The 22,248-nt window shown below is 33.5% G+C and overlaps 1 protein-coding gene across 3 annotated transcripts; it reads left to right on the forward strand.

The window, feature by feature from the left end:
• The first annotated feature begins 495 nt into the window (after positions 1-495).
• LOC132708629 (venom protease-like) lies at positions 496-19,691 on the forward strand. 3 transcript variants are annotated; one of them, XM_060681077.1, is made up of 7 exons: positions 496-980; positions 2,180-2,524; positions 2,595-2,733; positions 2,799-2,959; positions 3,016-3,117; positions 3,309-3,618; positions 19,619-19,691. In XM_060681077.1, exons 1-7 carry the CDS (start codon positions 923-925, stop codon positions 19,674-19,676), a joined length of 1,173 nt encoding a protein of 390 aa, XP_060537060.1. In that variant the 5' UTR covers positions 496-922; the 3' UTR covers positions 19,677-19,691. The 3 variants fall into 3 exon arrangements, with proteins under 3 accessions (XP_060537060.1, XP_060537059.1, XP_060537058.1); XM_060681076.1 differs by lacking the exon at positions 19,619-19,691 and adding an exon at positions 13,604-13,760; XM_060681075.1 differs by lacking the exon at positions 19,619-19,691 and adding an exon at positions 10,897-11,056.
• Positions 19,692-22,248: the final 2,557 nt, after the last annotated feature.

Consider the following 22,248-nt stretch of genomic DNA (forward strand, 5'->3'; position numbering starts at 1 on the left):
AATAAGACACGTCAATGCAGTGGTACAAAGGTATAAATTCATATGCTTTAAAGTATTATAGGATTATAATTAGTTACAGAACAGGTAAACACAAAACATACGAGAAAGGTGCGAAATAAAATTAATCTATTATTAAATTGTGAGTTTAAAAGTTAAAACATATCAAAAATTAATATTGGCAGTTATGGTTCTATTGAAATGGAAGGTGTCCCACAATTTTCGCTTTCGGTCCAATGTTAAATGTAAATGTGAAAAAGTGACCACACCGGTCATCAGATATATCCGTGGCAAATATCCACTCTCGCATACATATTCCGCGACCTTCTTTGTTGACCATGGGAAAAGTTTAGACACACAAGCAAAAAACCGCGTTTGATAATTTATATCGTTAATCTTGTACATCCGTTTACGCTATTTAAAATTACATCGGAAAAGAGGTGGTGGGATTTGTTCGGAAATTTATTTTTAAACGCAGATTGTAGTTGGGTTTTAGTTAATCATGAGTCATTGGTCCGATGGAATGTCAGGGCACAATGATTTTTTAAAATATATATTTCAATTATCGCCGAGCGTGTTGCCAACGACTTTAAGCGGATTAATTTTAGTAATTAGGTTGGATGGGATAAATTGAGATATAAATAGTAGGACAAAGATCTTTATATATTTCAATTGTTAATACGCAATATAATTACAACACACTCGATGCAAGAATACTGCGAAAACGAGCAGTACCGAACTTAGAGCGGTAGTCCCCCGTTCGGAGGGGAAAACGACGTCATTTTTGATTTAATCAAACATAAACATTATTTAGAACCATTCGAGACGTCCGTATAGTGATTTTACGTTACTCAAACGTGATGCCAGTTTAATTTATTCGTACAGCGTATTGACAGAACAAGTTCATATTTTCGAAACCAGATTCATGATGCTGTTTGGTATATTTTTCATGTTTGGATTTTATATTTCGGCAACCGCTCAAGGTAATGTATGGATTTTTATTATTTGCTTATAAGTTCAACGTGAGAATTATTTTCGTTTGCTTGAGGTACCAAAGCTCGTATCATCTTTTTTTTTATTTATTTAAATCTAAATCTATATCTCTCGCTCATTCCCATCTTTTTATTATATTTCTGTAAGTATAACTTTTGTGATATCTATATTTCCACTAATAATAATACATTACCGCATGTGCAACGCTTTTTAAATTTAATTTTTAAATAACCACAGAAATGTGAAATGTGAAATGTTTTCTTTCAATTTACTGCAAAATGTAAAATGAAATGTGTGTTTTGAAGCAAACTTTTAACCGGTTTTCTTTTGCAATTTCTATCTTACCACGCGCTGCCTCGCAAACGACCAGGATTTCATATTTTACAGCTCTTGAACGTTCTCATTCAAATAACATCTTCCATAGCCCATCAAAGTTATTGTAAAATTACCTTATATCTGTTTAAACATTTTCTTGTCCGTTCAGTAAAACGGAAACTATGACACCATTATTTTATTTATCTACTTTGGCAGACTGCAGTGTGTTGGCCCGTTGTTTTTCGTAAAGATAAAGTCTCCAAAAATTACAAAACAGCCGTATATCGCTATTGAGACGGTTCATATTCAATTCTAATTGGCTTAGACTGGTAACTCGTAACGGATGCATTTATGTGCGCCCTCGTATTTATTTGATAAGCTAGTCAGAGGATCTGAAGTTCATCATAGAGCCTCGAGGTAGACGGATTTTCTGATTGTTCCAAGGCACAGAACGACCATGTTACAGAAATCATTTACTTACAATGGAGCAAAATATTTCAAATGTATTCGCCTGTTTTTATAAAACTGTTATACCTGTACTAATTTTGGATGCGGAGATCATACTGCTATTGTTTTCCTTTTTACATCTATCTTCCAACATTTATTATCTTTGTGCTTCAGTACTTATTTTCTCAATGACAATGTTATGGATATATTTTTCTTGTTTTGAAAAATTTGTTTGTTATCTTGTTTTTTGTTGTTAGACATGAGTAGCTCTAAGTTAGACTTCGCCACTTCAATCAGACGTCTTTATGTATTGGCTTCAATAAGAAAAATTTAAACCATTATTATTGTTATTATTATTATTAACTCGACCGTGCCTCACAAATTTTTGACCTGCTGTAATTCAGATGATGAACTGTTTTCTTCCTAGTTCAGAAAGGAACCCCATGTGAAACGCCGCAACAGCAATACGGCCTCTGCGTTGAAATAAAGCAGTGCAAATATCTACTCGATATACTTCGAGCGGGAATCACAGCTGAAATTGCCACTTACCTTCGAAGTTTTTCCTGTGGTTTCAGTGGCAACACCCCTTTAGTGTGTTGTCCTCAAACTAACGTCAGAAATCCGATAGACGATGTCGAAGTACCAATCGACCAAGACCAAGATGATGACAATAAGCAGATAGGGGAACCAGTTCAACTTTCTAGATCTCCAGATTGTGGCTTCAGCAATGTCAGCTTTCCGAGAATTGTCGGAGGGTTAAATGCGAAACTAGGTACCGTGAAATTGCTTTATAACTACGTATATCTAATCCGGGGACCAAAAACGTAGTATTATTTTGGCAGGAGGTTTTCCTTGGATGGTTGCTCTCGGCTACAAAAATTCCAAGATCCCAGATCAACCAAAATGGCTTTGTGGCGGCACTCTAATAACTCAAAGGCATGTTTTAACAGCCGCACATTGCGTAAGCGGGCGAAGAGATTTGTAAGTATTAGCAAATGAGTTCTATTTAATAATAAATAACAAATTAATGGCAATAATTGTTTAAGATATTTGGTTCGCCTTGGTGAATTAGATTTGTACGATGACAATGACGGAGCATACCCGGAGAACATTCCAATAAAAAGTAGCAAAGTGCATGAAGCTTATAGCGCCACTCAATTCACCGACGACATTGCCATACTGACGTTAGAACGCAAAACGGACAATCGTACGGTGCAAACATTAATTAATAAATAAAATATTCCACGCAATTGGTATTTTCAGCTACAGTAAGGCCCATCTGTTTACCGTGGGAGAGAGAAGTAAGGACCAAAGATTTCATAGGGTTTCGTTTGTTTGTCGTCGGTTGGGGTTCGCTGTACTTCAGTAAGTGTGTTCATCCCATTCGAATCCGGTAGTTCTGGTAATACAGGGTGGTCGGTAATTAATGTGCCAAAAGTTAGTTTAAGATTTGAGAGTTTCAGGCGTATTCATTTCGAGGAATAAACCGTCACACCCTGTATCGCCCTATTACGCAATCATTACCCACAACCATAACCCCGTATATTTTTCACCAGATGGACCTTCCAGTTCTATTCTACAGCAAGTAATGGTTCCAGTAATTGATAACGATAACTGCAAAAGAGCATTTATGAACCGAACGGTGATCGACGATAGGATTATGTGCGCTGGATATTTGATGGGAGGGAAAGATGCATGCAAAGGAGATTCTGGGGGGCCCCTGATGTATGGAAAGAATCGTGGGCATAATTCGACGTTTTATTTATTAGGAGTCGTATCATATGGGTATCGATGTGCCGAGGAGGGATATCCCGGAGTTTATACGCGTGTTACGCATTACATTGAATGGATCCAGAAAAATTTACTGTGAGCATTTCATTTTTATATCGGGTTATCTGTGACAAAACTGGTAGGTGGAATTTTTGATTTGGGAAAGAAAAAAACACCTTCTTACTTTTCAAAATATATATTCCTCGTCATCAGATAGAGCCAATTTCACATTGCACCGAATAATAATTATATACGTATAATTATCATAAATAGTCATTTTTTATAATTAAAAACGCCTACGCCTTTGTTGTTATAAGTATTACTTGAAAAAAAAAGATTAATAAATAATTTTATACTGTACTATGACATAATTATTAATTAGCAATTAGCAATATAGCAAATAAATAAATATATTTCTGTAGTTATGTACAAGTAAATTTCTGGCATTTTGTTGAATCGTTGTGTTCTAAAGATGGCGGACAACAAACTTTAACCACTTGTGGTTGTCTTTTAACTCTGAGCAATATTTGTCTTGGTTCGGCGTGGCGTTTCCCTGTGGAAAGGTATTTTGTGGCATTGCCTTATTTTGTCCAATGACAAATGGTAATTAAAAAATCGTTCCTAGCTCTCACTTACTTTGGGTAGGGTTTGTTGTTGTTCCCACATTTTTGCAAGCATCAATAATTAATTGTCTGTATTCTGCATAGGTACATTCTCTTCCAATTACCAGATGAAGTAGTACCGTTATTGTTAAAACAGTAACCTAAAATTCGTATGTAATATAAAAAAAATATTTCATTTACAATATATCATAAGTACACACACTTAAGAAGTTGTAAAAACTTTCTTTATGGTTCGAGCTTGTTTCTTTTTTGTTGGATAGATCTTTCAAAAACGCCCTAAAACCTCATGCTTACCGTAACAAACTGAAGTAGTGGCCAACGGGGACCATTTAATAAAAGAGAGAGGGGGAGAGAGAGAGAGAGAGAGAGAGGGAGAGAGAGAGAGAGAGGGAGAGAGAGAGAGAGAGAGGGAGAGAGAGAGAGAGAGAGATATAGAGATCTCTCAAAAAGAGAAGTACGATTAGGGATTTAATGTTAAATTTAATCTAATTCAGAATTAATTTCCTATTTCTATGATGTTTGAAATATCGTTTGCTTCCCTCTTAAGGTTTGATTTTGATAATTTTTTCGTTGGATAGATCTCTCAAAAACGCACTAAAACCTTGTTTTTGTCTTTTATTGGCCATGAATTTAGGTTGAAGCAATAATTACAACAAGGTTTTATTAAAAATAAACAAAAATTTTACAAGGGTCTACAATTCTTAAATGTCTACACTATATAAAAAATAATGACTTACCAGCAGTTTCATCTTAAAATCACATACGTTTTTAGATATCAGCTACTAAATTATGTCACTAAAGCATTGCATATATGAGTTACTAAATTCTTAGGAGCATATGAGCAGTAGTATATATTAAAAAAATCGCTTTGGTTAATGTGAAATTTGCATTTTTTTCCGTGGTCGTAAGCATTTTGCGCGTGGTTATTTCGTCGCGTCCAAAATTTCGCACATGTTGCGATTTTTATTGTATTCTATATCGCAGATGTTATGTTTAAGCATTCAGTTGTCAATGGACATAAGTTCAATATAAACCTGAAAAAAAATTGGCAATGTAGGTGTCTAATAATTCGAAATCATTGACCTCGTTTAATCACATTGAACTTTATAAAGAATCCTAAAAACAATTATTCTTGTAATAAATATTTTTCAATTATTATAATACTATTTTATTATTTTTCGAAATATATTTTAGTTATTTTTGAACATCCAGGTATTTAATAAAACGCGGTTCCTGGCCTAAAAAAATCCTGCTATTTTACTACAATATAATAAATATAAATGGTACTGGAAAAATTTGATTTATATTTGCGTTAAAAAATATTGTCAGTGTGTAATGCGCAATAAACGGAAATTAATGGAAAATGACAAACGACGTCGATGTGATAATAATGCCATATCCGTGCAAAGGTTTAATTTCTAAATCAACTACAGGTTTGCAAAAAACACAGCTCACCGTTTCTATGTAAATGTAGTAAAATTCATCCCCGTCTAAATCAAATAAACAAATAGTCTTCCAGACGGCCTTTACCGGAAAGGGTGATTATTCTGGTCACGTGGTTTCATTTAAAGTTGCCGTAAATTGTAGTGGACTCGCCTCGAAATTTGGCTAAGGTGGAACGAAAATGACAGTGAGAAATAGTAGTTTGTACGTACGTTTATCCGACAGACTACTGACAGCCCATCTCGGTTAAGGGAAAGGATATTTCTCTAAGCCGTATACGGTCACTTTTAGAAAAAAAATCGGCTCTACTATTTCTGGAAATGTTTTCAATCCCATTCCGTATTGCTTTGACATGTTTTACTTCAAAAACTAAAAATGACCCACTGCTTGAAAATATCGCTTCTACAAAAATATCCATACACGTATACGGAAACAATATATCACTCAGTTTAATTAAAACGAGTTTATGTGTAAGTTAAAGTACGTAGTATGTAACACTCAAATAAGTTTGGGAAAATTATCTTGATGGCAAAGTTTTAGGAACTCAAGTTTAGTTCCACGTAAGAGATTTAATGAAACTGTACGGTCTTGGTAGTGTACAACCACGAAACAACAATTTCAGCCGAGGTATATCGTCTGGAAAACATTGATGTTGTCCCTCTTATCTTAGATAATGCATTTCCATTATTGTTTCCCCTGAAGTTACTTTTATTTCCGACCAGAACCCCTACTAAATGGAAAAACAGTGTATCAAAAAGTTACATTAAATGACCCCGTCTTTTTTTTCTTAAGTAATAAATATATAAATTTGAAAATTACTATTGCTCAACTTTTACGCTTTCAAGAAAAACAAAATCTCGTTGAAAATTGAAAAACAGTCGCAGTTTTTTTTAGTTATAACTGAAAAATCTATATGTTTGCTATATATCTTCATTCAAAGTAAGTTGGCAAACGTATTCCTACGTTATACCTATTAGGGTTGCCTGTTTATCTCAGGGACTACAAGAGATAATTTAGAAGATATTCTTGTCATTTATTTATCCTGTAAAACTTGTATTTTTTAAATGAAAAAGATCTTAAAATGTTGCCATTCTTCGCGCTTCATCAGTTTTCTAATTTTTTTCAAAAGCCCTAATTATGCTATGTCTAGATAGACCACCGAAAGGCGAATCTACGTTTCTGAATTATTGTTTCAGTGCGAAAGATAAACGTGAATGTTGCGTTTAAACTTCATACTGTTATTCATCGTTTAAATTCCTCTTCCCAAAATCGCTCTATCTAAATCAGTATTAATATACACGGTGTTGGTAGTGGGCACAACGAAACGAGTCACCTCGTCTACATGAAAATAAAATAAATAAATGAAAAGTCCAAATTAACCCAAGCAACTTTTGTATTTCATTTTTTGTTTGGTTTTGTAGCGGCGCCTCACGTTAGTCTACATGTAACACTTTTAATTGTTAGTTTATTTATGTTTATATTTTGTGTTGTTTAATAAACAACCACTGCGGATATTAATACTTCGATCACGACACGTTAAATCATAAAATACATTAACGAAAAACGTTTAATTGAACGCCTCTAAACGAACAAAATTTTCTCTTTTGTTCCGTGACTGTGAATTTAATTTGCTTTTTATTGGTTTAAGCAAAGCCTCGCTGGTAGAACGTCTTTTTGAAATATGGCAGCGCGGTGTTTTAAAAAATTCCTATGATTGTATTTTTAACGGAAATTTCAACTGACGAGGGGATCGTATAAATATGCGAAAATGATTTTTTTTAACACAAAAATGATGAATTTTTCACAACGATCTACTTGTAAAAAATAATCTTGAAGGTGATGCGGCCCACCTTAAGCTCCTTTGATGCAAACGAGGGCCGATACAAAAGAAGACATAAGGGGGATGCTTTCTCCCCTTCAACTTTGTTGGATCGAATGCTGCGCGTCTACCGCAGTATAAATTAAGTTATTTGTTCGAACAAGGAGAATAGTGGCAACAGTAATTGCGTTTCGAAATTAATTTTTCTTCTTACAATATTTAGTAAACATTTAAAACATAAATAATGGTCATAAAATCGGACTTCCTTTATTCTATAGTAGTGGCGAAGGAGCTTTCTTTTTCTAAGTTTACGTACGGTCTCCAGAGAACTAGAGCGGTCCGACAAGTTATAGTGGTGACTTTCCGGAAACTTGAACGTGTTTAGCACCACAGTTAATGAATTAGATATATTTTCATAATGTCAGAGAAATAGCCCGGCGAATTTGCGATGTAGTTAATATAATACGGTACTTAGGAAGGAAAAACATAAGTTTATTTAATTTTGTTGAACTTCCATACCCTTGACTTTGTTTTTTTTTTTCGATCCGCTGTACATTATCGAAAATAAACGTATACGGAATAGATTTAAAGTAGTAATCAAAAAGCGGAATACTTCGTTAGTTCCTATTCATTTAGTTGGCATACACCACACCGTTATCTGAAAAATGCAGCGAGAATGAACAAAAACGGTTCTACGTTAAAAAATTAGCAAAACCGCTTTACTGCAGAAATATACAGAGGTAATATGCATTAAAATTTATATTCTTCGCTTTAAAATTCCGCACCTGGCACCATAGAGAAAGCGGAAGGGCATATAATACAGCGAAACACAAACATCTATTTGAAACTTCAATTATTAAATTCTTTATTTTATTATATAGGATGAATAGACAGACATTAATTTTATTTGCTCAAGTAGACTGTAACATATACGGAAAGTTGAGAGATTTGTCAGCTGTGTTACGATTTTTTTTAATTTTATTTGTTCCAAACTATTGATTTGCTTGAAGTTAGTACGCCAAATAAAAACTTTAACCCCAACTTCTATAAAACTTTATTTATAAAGTGTAGCTTTCTTTTTAGATTGTTCTTTTTCCGACGCGTTTAACATAAAACTATACAGGGAATTTCTTTGCACTTGATATTAAAGCAATTTTAATTGAAAATAATATTGATTTTTTTGGTTTAACAGAGACTTGTTTGCATGATCAAATTCCCAATGAAAATGTAAACATTAAGGGTTATGACTTTATATGATGGGACAGGGGCAAGCGTAGCGTAGGAAGTGTCGGAGTTTACGTAAGATGCTCTTTAAGTTATAAGGTTGATCTTTATATGTAAAATGGTTGCATTTTCGGTGGTTTATAAATAGATCACATTTTTAGTGTTTGTCACCTTAATATCAATTAATATCAAAAGGAGAGTGTAGAACTAACGTAAATCATAAACTAACTAACCAAAACTACTCAACTCACTGCAAGCTTACAGGATGATATTCTTACTTTCAGTTGCTCATATAAGTGACCATGACTTCGTTTTTTTTTTTAATTTAGATTATAATAAATTTAAATCAGACGTAATAACATACCATTTATGATATAAACAATGCCTAGGGTCAAGTAGAATTTGTTACTATAAATGTTCTGTGAGATCTTCATTCCTCACTCAAAACCCATAAGATATCAAAAAAGTACGCCCTCTGACAAATATTGTAACTGCGGGGATAAAACAGGAAATCATTCTGTGTGAGTGATTCTGCACTCATACGTAATGTGGAGGATATAAACAGTAATTTTGTAAAATCTGTTTCTGAGTTACCCCCTGATGTATTTCGGATAATTAAGACTATTAAAACTAAGGAAGTAGTTGACGATAGTATTAATATTTCGACAATCAATTTATGTATTCCCCATATTTTGTATCACATCACACCTGTTATAAACTATTGGTTGAAATATTTCATTTTCCACGATCAGTGGAAAATGAACTACACTACTAAAAAACACTACTAAAGATTGTAAATCCAACAACCTAAGATAATATTCACACTATCAGTATTGTACCCACTTTTTCAAAAATTTTGGAGTAGATGCAGCTTCACTTAGATAATCTCCAAATTAACCCCGTTACTCGAACAAGATATACGGCGGTCATGCCTATATTACAGCTCTACTAGATATAACTTATATTATATTTACGGTTACAGATAAAGGCAAGTTGACACTACTAACCCTTTTAGACTACTTATACTCTTAATCGCCAAATTTTTATTTCAATGTTAAATTTTACTGCTTTTTCAGAAAAACCTTCAAAAATCGCGTCTGAAATTGATTTTGGAGGTCAACATAATTAGTTCATTCCGCAGTTCTGAAAATCTCTTACATACCTCTTTAATAAAATTATTTTTTTAATTTCGAATGATTGAATTTTTTAAACGCTCCTTTTCATATAATATTCTTTCATGTTTAAAAAATTTGTCAAATAAAATAAAAAACTTAAGCAACCTCAAACGTTTTAAGACTGAACATTTTTAAAAACCACTTGATAAACAAAATAAAGAAATATCTGTTTTTTTCTTCTTTCATCGGGTTAGATAGAACAGTATAGTAATCGTTAGTAGATTGAATCTCAAAATGGTAACTTATTGTTGGTATATCGTTTATAATTGAAATAAAATAATTTATTAGTATTATAAGTTTGATTCAGTTTTAATATTGCATTACTCATCCGCAAATGTCTTTCCCTCACGTATAAGATATCCCATAAGAGTAAAAAACACGTCGTTATCGTTTTATTGGACAATCCTGTATTCCTCGACATGCAACAGGCTTTGATAGCGATAATTTCCGCCGCTTTTGTGTCTAGTAGGCGGGAGTTTTGGTAAAGAAAAGACTTACCCTTATAATAAGGTGGCGAGAATGCTGAACCAGTGTAATGTGGGGGCGAATAGGTGGACAGATATAAGAGAGAGGCAGAGGCAACCAGCCTCCAGCGTCGAATACTATTATGACATTCCGTAGAGTGTGCGGCATTTGGAAACTATGCCTTAAGTTCAGATGAAAGGCATTCCGTGGGTGCCGTATGATAGATAAATAAGCGGACGACCAAGCATAAAATAATATGCAAAGAGCTCGTCTAGCAAGGAACAAAGAACAAGTACTCCGCTGGCGCATATGCTATACCTATTGCTCCGTTATTTGAGGAAAATCTCAATACGCATTTGTTTTCGAAAATTACTTTTCTATCTAAGCGTTCATCAATCAAACCCATAGCCCCGAACAAAATTTTCAACGTTACTTAATTAACGAAGTTTTTAATTTGAAATTTTGCATCGTATGTCTAGTGCGCTACATAATCGCGAGATTATAAATGTTAACATGTTTTTGAATTGTAATCGATGACCAGTTATTTTGCTCGTTACCTTGCTTACACAAAATTTCCAGATTGTGTTTAAAAATGAAATTATTTATCCGATTTGAAAATTTACAGGTGTGGCTTGGAGCATATTAATAGAAAAAAAAACAAGGAAGAGGGGTGCTTTTTTTACAACCCAAACTATTACCCCGTAAGGTTAGTTATATCTGATGAGCATGCCGATAATCTAGCCTGGGAGAGTTCATTATCATCGAATTAGTCCAAGTTATGGAGCGGCGTATTCCCAACACAGGAAAGTCTCTAGAATTAAACTTACCGACTATTATGGTAAATTGATTAGGGGCATGTCTAATAATTTGGGCGCGTTTGCTGCTGGCTCTGAATTATGCTACCAATTTAAACATATGAAATATTTTAAGACAATATTATACTTTGTGTCTTTGTTGGTACAGAAGAAGCTCATTTTCTTTTGATGATTGTTAACATAGCACGCCCCTGTTTCGCACCACCTGCTGCCGTTGCTATAAATCTTTCCAGTCTCTTTTCTAAGTAAGTATATTTTATCATTAAAACTTTATCGAGACATAATAGCCATCGATATTTTAGAATAAAATTAGACAAGCAGCTATTAAAATTTGTTATCTTCTGCTTAAATATCTATAATGATTTTTCAGTAGAGACATTACAATGAGCCAGAAAGAGAAAGAGAGGTGTCGGTTAAATGCAGCGAAGAGGGCTCAGAAGCTGGAAATCCTACTCTAGTCGTATTTATCCGCTACGCCGGGTTTTCAATCAAGTTCTCTTGATGCCCCTTACCAGCGGTGTAACCATTATTATTTGCGACGTTTTAGCGATACTAGTTATCTCGAACTGAAGACAAATTGAAGCGGCTTTTGTGAAATTAAAAATCTGGCCGTTCTTTATTTTCGTTTTACTTCAACTTCCACCCCTTGTGGGCAGGCCGTCACTTAAGCATATGTGCGCCGCCCATGTTAAACTTCTCTGATCCTTACGCTAGACGTGAAATCCCGCAGTCCTTTCGCGCTGCTGCCGTATAATAAAATGATTACATCACTTCATTGAACAATAGGAATGGCTTTCAGTCACTATTTGTGTCCTGTATACTGTTTTGTACTAATTGCCTGTAATGGACATCTTCTACTGTTAATGTCCTAATTTCTCGTGATACTACTTTATCTTCGGTGCTTAAATCTGTTGCTTAATTAAAGCTACATTAGAACACGCCCCGTCATTTTTGTACCGTTTAATTAGACCAGATACTTAACCAAAGTGTTTGCTTTGAATGCGATAAAATTTATAACAACGTTTCTACGGATTGGCCGACAAATATTTACCATTAAAGAAATATGATTGTTGAGCAATGCAAGACGCGTTATATTTTATTTATATAAGAATTTCTTTTAAATCTCTAAAATTGGAATTTTCCCGAAGTAAAATAACCTGCCGGTTGTCATTTGAATTACATTTTAACAAGCATTTGATTAAACGGCAACATCGATTCATTAAGCTCGAAAAAAGTACATCAACTTTCGAAGAATATTAAAAGATCATTAAAAATTGTACGCAAACATAAAACAAAAGGAATCTGCTTTGTGTCATTTAGCCTGATTAATTCTCCCTGCAAAATGTTTAAACAATAAAGCCCGGCTATTTAATTCGCATCTGTTGCAGAAGTTATAGTACGAAATTAAATTGTATCGAGTTTCAAGACTTCCCAAGCGGTCGATCATAAACATACAGAGTGAACTATTAAATAATAAATTTCCTGGGATGCGGAAAATGGTTTCGGGAGTTGAGTCTTTATACAATAAGGCGCATTATTTAAAATTAGAATTCATAACGATTGTATTAATTAATTCCTGACTTGTTTTAATGGGCGTCTCATACATAAACTTTCGAATAGAAGTAATTATAAAATAATCCAGTGACGTCTGGGTTTAAATGCAGCAGATATATGCTTTTTTGCATTTTAGTTGTGACGGTTTAAATGATGTTACGTATGGGGTTCCGCCTAGAGTCAATAAAATGCGGTACAAAAAATAGAAAATATGATAAACTAACATAAGTAGGTACAGGAATAACGCAAAAAAAGGAAACGAGAGTGCAAAATGGAAAAGGAAACTGTACGTTGCGAGTATGGCGATAAGTAGTGCTTTTAAATCATGTCGTTGAAACAAAATGATTTAGGTTTATTGTGATATATTAAGGCTAAGAAGCCGGCACACTCGGTAATTTAAAATATAGGTATCGGTCCAGTCTGGAGAGGGTAATATATATGAGCTCGTGTCGGTTAAGCTTGACTCAAGGGAAAAGTGCTTACCGGTGTCTCGTATCCAATGGTTCATAGGTTCTACAGATGGCGGAATGTTACACTACATGCTGCTTTACAACGGGTACGATCGGTTAAAATACTAATTTTTTGACCATGTTTTCTTTAGATGTATCGAATGTTAGGACAAAAATTAAGACGACCTATATAGCAACCTTTACGGGCGATTTTGGAGAATAGAGAATTAATTTGTATACGCCAACTAAAACGCATTCCTTCCCGAGTTACCGTAAGATGTGGCTTTTATCTTAAATAGTTTTTAGGGTAGCAAGTTTCGAGGGTGGCATTTGAAAGATTTATTGTTTAACGAAATCGATTGTCTTAGGAGAATGTTGAGCAATTTAGATTAAGGCAAATTGAAAAGCGTTTGCCTGTGATATAATTGTTAGTAGTTCCAATTTAGTCTCTACAATTATCTCGGGCTTGGAATTAGAGATAAAAGTTCCCCCAGAATAATTTACTTGTTTTCAGGAAGACAAAGTGTCAAGGTCAGCTCCGAGGTCAACTTCATTTAAGGAAACCCCAATGCTTTGCGACCGCGTAGTTTTTACAAAATTTGTAAGGCATTTATTCATAGATGCGTTTTTTTTTGTTTTCGGTTATAAGTCAACCATAATTTTCCATTCCGACTTCAATTGAAATGAATAAATTATGAAAAGAAAATCGATTATCCGTTATCCGTTATTTAAAAACGCTTTGTTAAAATAAAATTTAGGCGTTTACCACACGCGAGTATTTGGCAGATCGAATTTAGTTCACCCAAGTGCTCTGAGGGATTGCACACATTGCTTTGTCTCAGTTTACATCTCCCAATATTTGACTTTATATCACAAACTCACCACCAAACCGCAAACAGTATGCCGACACTGTTTGGCAGCACAAGAGAACATTTTAACTACGCAGAAATTTTATAACCCCTTGACCAGTGAACAACAAACATACGATTCTAGTTTCATGGTATAGAAATGCTTCATTGATTTGCGGTTATTATATTATACTGGCAAATACATCCCGATTTGTTGCAGGGTTGTTGAAATGTCTGTTTGTAAGTTGAACTTTTACACGTCTGTTCATAACTTTCGATCCTTTTCAGAAAGTTTGTAATAATGTACTAATGTTATTATAAAAAAAGTTACTTATAGATTCAATTTTTTTTTATAACAAATAACTTTTTACTTTACTTAAAAAATTATCCACAATTTTCAATTCCATAATTTTTTTATTGAACAACAAAACTATAGAAGAGTTAAATCGTACATCGAGATTAATAAAAAGTGTGTTACCCCATTCCTCGTTTAGCAATACCAAAAACTTCGGTGTTGATGTTTTTATGTTGCTAATGTCATTGAAGAAGTATAATTAGTAAACTGGAGGATTAGGTGCAGCATGAGTTCGGTTAACGTATTACGCAATACGCGGTAATACGTGTAAGAAGATAAAACCGTACCACAAGTCACAAGTACAGTGAGCCGGTTTTGGAATTTAGTTGGAAAAAAACTAGTTATTGAAATTAAGGTGGTAAAGAGCATTAAAAAATTTATGAAATATTTTATCTTAAATATGCCTTACTTACATATTTGGTCGGGCCTCCTTTATTATCAATAACGGCTTGTATCCTTCTGGGCATTGATTCAACAAATTTTCTAGTGTACTCCGGGAAACAGTATTCTATACTTTAGTAATTTTTACTAATACATTTTTGTTAGATGTGAGAGCACCATTTACTTCATTATTTAATTTCAAAAAATAAATGCTGACTAACATATAAGTCTGGCGATTGGGCAAGTGTTTTAATTACATTTAGGCAGCTCTCTAAACCAAACAAAACTACTAACTAAACTACCAAAAACTAACCAAAACTAACCAACTGTGGACGCGAATATTTAATTTTTGGGCACTAGCAAAGAGGTGATTATTTAATATATCCAAACACATATTGCTCTCAATGAAATGCAGGTTAAGCTTCCTCTACACTGATTTCGAACCAAATAAGTTTATTTTGGTCTCGTCAGCAAATATTACTTAATTCCAGAAGTTCATATATTATGGCCTCTAGTGAAGTTACAAGTTTTTCCAAACGATCTTTCCAAATCGCACTTTTTTTTTTATTACTCCTCACGTTTATTGAAGATCTTATTTGGAGCCTTGGCCAGTAACATTCAATGATATGCTGACAAATGTATTTATCATTTTGGTAGTGTCTCTTTGATTGCATCCATTTCTATTAAATTTCTTTCAGAAATTGCAGTTTGACGATTCATTCTTAAACAACTTCGTTTTATTCAGTGAAATCCTGTTTTCAAATGTCAAACTAACTAAAAAACAATTGCATTAAGAAATCACAGCAAAGCCGCCTTAAACTGCTGAGTTTTGACCCTACGTTTAAATTGTATTTATCGTAAATTAGGTAAGGCATATTTAAGGCACAATTTCGATAAGTTGCTCTTTCTATAAATAATTAAAGAGGCACTGAGGCCAGTTAATTTACTATATGTCACAATTAATGCGTATTTATATGACTTGAGGTCTTGAAGATGGTACACAGATCGAAATGTTGACGGTGGTGTGATTTGAATCAACCAGTATAGGAGATAAGCGGTGCAGTGAAGTTATGAGGCAATCAAGATAATTTTAAATAAGAAGGGTGCATCCAGATGAACAGTTAATTCAAACCAAAGAAGCAACAGGATCTGAAGGGTCGAAAGGGGTCAGGAATAGCGCACGCTTGCGAACCACCAGGAGCACGCGACTGTGCGACGAGGTTAAGCCGTTAAGGCCACATTTACAGACAAGTTCGCGAAGGGCGAAGTTGCGCCGTGGATAAAAGCTTTCGAGGTTGCGTTTCGGTTCTCTTTGGATTTTTTTCTTTGTGAACTTTTCGGTGCAGTGATCCGATTCATTTTCCGCTGGAACTGTGGTAAGTTTCTGATTCAATCGTTAACTTAACCGTAACTAACCGCCCCCCTGCTTGATTTTGGGGCTATTTTGCGTGTATGGAATGATGTATTAGCACACGCGGTCGCGAGAGCACATGTACTTACTTGAAAGTTTCAAAACTCAACGGGCGGGATATAAGTCTAAGTCTAACGATCGCTCAATTTTAAAGGTGCTACTATTGCGGCTTTCAGACCGAGTTTATTTCTATAAGCCTACTTAGAACAATTAGCGAGAACTTTTTCATCTTTTGCTGCTAACGTTAAACCTTTAAATATAGATTTACGTGTACGTTGCAATGAAACAAATGACAGAGACATTAATTTTTAAATTCAAATTAGTTCTCCGCAAATTCGAAATTTACGATAGATTTTGTTAATCCGTAGACAGACAAAATAGTACTTTCATGGGCTCTAGTCAATATCGAAACCTAAACCTGAAATTGTTCGTTTGTTCAATTCCGATTGGAATTAACAGACGTTTTTTCAAAATCTCACTTGGCATATCAAAAAACGTACGGTAAACATGTCGGAATAATTTTTCATCACATTTTTCCATCGGTGAATCACGCATATGCATTTCTGAATATGTCCTGCAACTTTTAAATCTACTAGTATCGGTCGTGGTCGACTTTTAAAGCTCAATTTGCTGTTACTAACGTACTTTTTCTACTTTAAATAATAATTCGTCCGTTTCTGAGAAACGAATCAAATTAAGACGTTTAAATATAAATTAACTGAAACGCTTTAATTTAAATTATAACGAAAAATAGAAACGCAAATGTATTTATAGGCTGAACATGCTAAATTCCATAGAATATAGAATATGTAACGCAATTTCAGATATATACAAGCAATTTCATTTACCTGTTGGAGATTTACTTCAGCTTCATATTTCGCTAAATGTTAAATGTAGTGTATCAAATGCCGCCATTATTTCAGAATGTCATTATCGCATCTCTACGATCCCCGAAACAATATATTTCACTTACGGGATTGAAAAACCTGACAAGAGATATACATTTTATAAACAACTTACAATGCGACTGCAGTTTTAAGATTATATCGGCCTTTTCTAGGAAATAGAATTAGTGTGTGGTTCGAACTAGCTCAAATTGTGTTATCCTTTAAATATGGTTTAATTATATTTGAAGCAAGCGTTCATATTAAACGAACAAAAGTTGAAAACTTCTCTAATAATGTCTTTCAAAACTCAACTGGGAAAATTGCTGTAACCTTATGCCACAAAGCAGGTATTGAAATGCCAAAACAATTTTATTAAAACGGTATTTCACCCGGGAATGTACGTGAAAATTTACGTCAAAAACACCAAAATTCTTCACGCAAGAACGTTTTGAGAATGTATTAAAGGTTGGTGAATGGTTTTGCTTTTGCTTCGATAGAAATTTTAGGAAGTTGATAAAATTATTTAGATGCCGCTCTTTTGATATCCCTAACTTATCCGTTCCATTATTCACCACGGGAAAAAAATGCACACACTACACTGGAAAGAACAGTTGATTGAAAAATTATTTTCGTTGGTTTTCCAAAATCTTAATGATAGTTTACTTTACCATTAAACTTGGAGAAAACTTAAAATTAAAAAAGAACTCATTTTTTGGCGTTATAAACATAAAACTTTGAACTATTCGTAAGAAAATTCTAATTTTGGCAAAGTTGTGCGTTTGTCTCTAGAGATTAGCAAGTTTCAAAGTTAAGTTGGATGAAATAATGCGAATCCTTTGAGCGAAAAACTGATTTATCTATAATTACGTAATCGTTTTCACAACGAGTAGCTTGTTCTAAATTTTCTCGGGACACTCACACACACCGAAAAACGTGTATTTCTTCACATTTTAACGCGTATATATTCAAATTAAGTAACTCAATGCTAAACAGGATGAGGAAGTGACATTTTTCAATTTCCTTAAAGTACATACTTCCGAAAATTTAAATTTTAATGAATTATTTAAATATTATGTTGAAATTATATCGCAACCGTTGGCACCAACAATAAATATTTTCTTCAGCGAAGCAAATCTGACGCATTTGAAACACTAATACACAGGTGTCAGGAAAAATCCTGCCACTGAAATTAGGGATAAAAAAGACGTTTTATTTTCTTTTCGATTTTTGTTTTAGTTATATAGATAACCAGTGCTCACATTTAGAACCAATAAAAAATACGTTCCATATTAATTTTAAAAACCAGTCTTAGCTAATAGTTTTAGGTATTTTTATTAAAAACTGTACAATAAAATGGAAACAGATTTAATATTTGAATTTTGCATTTTATTTTGATTCGAAACCAATTTACATATACCCAAAACTGCAAAATATTCACATGTTGTGTTAAAATTTGCATAAAACATTCTTTGATTTATATTTCCCGTTCGGCACAAATTAAATAATTTTATTTATATATCATTTTTAAACCTACTAAATTATTTTGTGGTCTATTTCATTGAAACTTTTCAAAGGCAGTATTTTACATCAAACATACTCGTCGGCTGATATTTTACCGACGCGTTTGGATCCACACAAAGGGTGATTATGAAGGAACCGTACAAAGGTTTGCACAAATGATTCTAATATTTATACAGGAAAAGGTGCATTTTTTTTTTCCACAATTGGCTTTATTTCTGGATCGGGTGAACTCTTAAATTCACCTTATTTTATTTCAATTTTAATTATCCATTTATTATGCTTTTTTTTTCCACAATTGGCTTTATTTCTGGATCGGGTGAACTCTTAAATGCACCTTATTTTATTTCAATTTTAATTATCCATTGACCAGTTTTTCTGAATCTGAAATAGATGATACCCTTAGCGATCTTGGTGATATATAGAGTGTTTCTCAGCAATAATTTAGTGAGAAACTAAGGTTTACCAGGAATTTCAAAAATTTTAGCATCTAGACTTCTAAATTTAAATTTACAAGCACAAAATGGTAAAATCTCATATTTCAGGGAGCGCGAGACAAAATTTATAGGATATTTCGATCAAAGTGATCACTTGTTTACTGCACCCATATTCCTTGCCTAATAAAAAACTTGGTATAGACTAAAATTCTAAGTATTGGAGGTTTTTTTATTGACTCATCCAAGAGAAGTACAACGGAAATGTTCTTGCTTCTGTACCTGTTCATCCTATGCAAATGAAAATATGTATCGAAATTCTGGAACTACTGCTTAAAAAAATCAAATACAAGAACTATAGGTCGATGATTTGTGGTTGCATAAAAATTGTAGGACTACTAGGTCAGTAGTCAGAATATACAAAGTACCCCTGCTGTTTTTGCGCGACACTACGAACCGACAGCAACAATGAATGAAAAAGAAATGGCCAAAAAGGGTTAATTTAACTCCCGGATCAAAAAATATTTTCCACGATTTTCTTATTGCTCCACTAAAAAATCTCTTACCACCGTATATTAAAATAGGGCTGATGAAGCAGTGCGTTAAAGCTTTAAGTAAAGTTGGAGCACGCTTTAAACACATATTTGGAAAATTTTTAGCTCTCTAAAATGCAAAATTAAAAGGAATTTTTTTAGGTCCTCCAATGCGATTAATGCAAGATCAAAACTCGGTGAATACCATGATCGAATCTGAAAAGGTTGCGTGGATTTCATTTACTGATGTCATCAAAGGTTTTCTAGGAAGCAATAAATATTCAAATTACAAAGACATTGTAGAAAATATGTTAGATAAATGTAGGGAAAGAAAATCCAATATGAGTATAAAACTAAACTTTTTACACTCACATCTGGACTACTTGGTGCCGTGAGTGAGGAGCAAGGTGAGATGTCCCGCCAAGATATAAAAGAAATGGAACGCAGTTATAAAAGTCTATGGACCGTTGCAATGATAACAGATAATTGGTCATTAAAAAGGGACAATCCCGTAATTTTAATTAAGATTATAACAAACGTATTATATTGAATTACAAAAATATTGTGCTAAGCAATAAATGAGCTAAATAAATGAAATGTTTTATATGGGTATTTTTTGTCTGACTGCCCAATCGAAACACTTGTTCAGTTCTCTCTCTTCGTCTCTCCCGGTCTCTCTCTCTCTCTCTCTCTCTCTCTCTCTCTCTCTCTCTCTGCATCTCTGGGGAATAAAATATAATTAAAACCCTCTTACAGTGGCGTAGTCTACTTAAAGGATGAACAAATCCAAAGGCAGAAAAACTGGAAATACATATTCCCCTCTTTCATAGTTATTCACCGGAATTAGCTTCAGATTTAACTTCTGACTGTTTTATTACGGTTTTAAGAAAAGTTATTGCTACTCGCGGACGTGTTTCGTTCTTATATCGCCACAAGTTGTGTTTGCAGGAATGAAAAAGAATTAATTTCGCAGAGTCCTAATTAAATATGCCCCAGTTACATTTAAACGGTCCAACTATGTAGAAAGAACGCAAAATGTTTTTTCCGTAATATGTTTGGCGCAGGTTGGGACTAAAAACGAAGTAACTTTTAACGATAACATTGGGTCAGTTGATAGAACTACCGTTCGCTTACCGAGACACATGCTGAATATAATGCAGTTTGCGGTGGTGATGAGAATTCAAAATACGTTCAAACTTTGTTGACGTGAATTTTATCTAAAGTATTTTGGGCCAGTTGTTTGTAAAACCAATTTTAAAGTGATTTGGTTTGGAACTTATTAACATAAAATTGAAATTAAATGCGAAAACGTATATATGGTAATAACACACGATCCTCTTCCATAAACAAACGCAAATCTAACATGCCAAAATTCGAATAATGACGCGTTTATTTCTTGTAACCAACAGAGCCTTAACATTCATTTAATCTTATTTACTTTGCAGAACTTCGACGAAGAGCCGCGTCGTTAAAAATTATTAAAGCAGTTTTCTAAATTAAGTTAAATTTTAAAAGACGGCAATGCTTTAAAATTGTAATAAATGCTTCAAGGAGACAAAGATATATATAAGCCCAGCGAGTAGGCAGAAAAATAAATTTAAAGAAATATCTTCCGAAATTTACTTTTTGGGGGTGGCCAATATCGTGGAAATAAAAGAATCCGACGAAGAAAATTAATAGCTCCAAATTTAGGGCTTTTAAGGGATCCCTATGCATGGTGCGGCAAATATATTTTTGAATTAAAATAGCGGACCACAACTATTAAGCTACCTAAACGCCACACCATATTTACAAAATAAAAAACAAATAGAACGTAGGGGCCAAAAAATATGGATATAAAAATAAAACTTTGGCAATTATGTATTTTGTTGCAAAAGAAAACTGGAAAATTTTACAAAATAACGAGCAAAACAATTTACCCGAAACCAAAGGGTTGTAAACAGTAAAACGATCATTCAAGGCATACCATTCCTTTCCTCTAATAATATAATAATTATTACAATTATTATTGAATTGTCAACTACGACTCTACTAACGGCATCTTATCCAAGTAGTTTAGTTTAGTTAGTTAGTTTTGTTATTATGGAAAGAATAAAAATACGTCAGAGAACTAAAATTCCAAAGTAAATACCCATTTTGTTATTATAGATACAATTAATAATGCAATCCAAAAAAGGTTAGAAAAATGGAGTTTTAGTGATAAATATTTCAGTTTTGTAACCCGAGTCACTGAACTTCATAAGGACCATTGACAACAAAAAGAGCATAGTTTAATAAAACTGTATAAAAAATATATCAACGATGAACTAGGACAGGAATGGCTTATCTTTAAAAAATATTACTTTAGCACCTGATTCGTTTAACTACATTTGCTGGAATGATTTAAGAACAGCGTTTCCTAATATCTACACTAGCCCTTCACATATTTCTCACAGTTCCTGTGAAAAAACGCTTTCCATTCTAAAATTAGTCAATAGTAACTTCTTTGGGTAAAAATAACTTAATTTCTTTTGCAATCGAAACAGATTTATTTAAAAAAATACAAATTTTATTATTGACAAGTTTATAAATTCCATGAATACGATATATATATATATATATATATATATATATATATATATATATATATATATATATATATATATATATATATATATATATATATATATATATATATATATATATTCTCACGTATTGATTCACGGATGGAAAAATGTGATGACACTATACTCCGGGATATCATCCGTTCGCTCTCACTTGGCATCTTCAATGCTCGCGCTCCGAAACAGTGT

The sequence above is a fragment of the Cylas formicarius genome, unplaced genomic scaffold (genome assembly GCF_029955315.1).
Source record: "Cylas formicarius isolate icCylForm1 unplaced genomic scaffold, icCylForm1.1 PGA_scaffold_12__32_contigs__length_19106922, whole genome shotgun sequence".
Lineage (NCBI taxonomy): Eukaryota > Metazoa > Arthropoda > Insecta > Coleoptera > Brentidae > Cylas > Cylas formicarius.

Coding starts and splice junctions, on each gene's coding strand:
- LOC132708629 (XM_060681075.1), top strand. CDS start 923: ATGATGCTGTTTGGTATATTTTTCATGTTTGGATTTTATATTTCGGCA. Junction 2,734..2,798: donor GTAAGCGGGCGAAGAGATTT/GTAAGTATTAGC, acceptor TAATTGTTTAAG/ATATTTGGTTCGCCTTGGTG. Junction 3,619..10,896: donor TGGATCCAGAAAAATTTACT/GTGAGCATTTCA, acceptor GAAAATTTACAG/GTGTGGCTTGGAGCATATTA.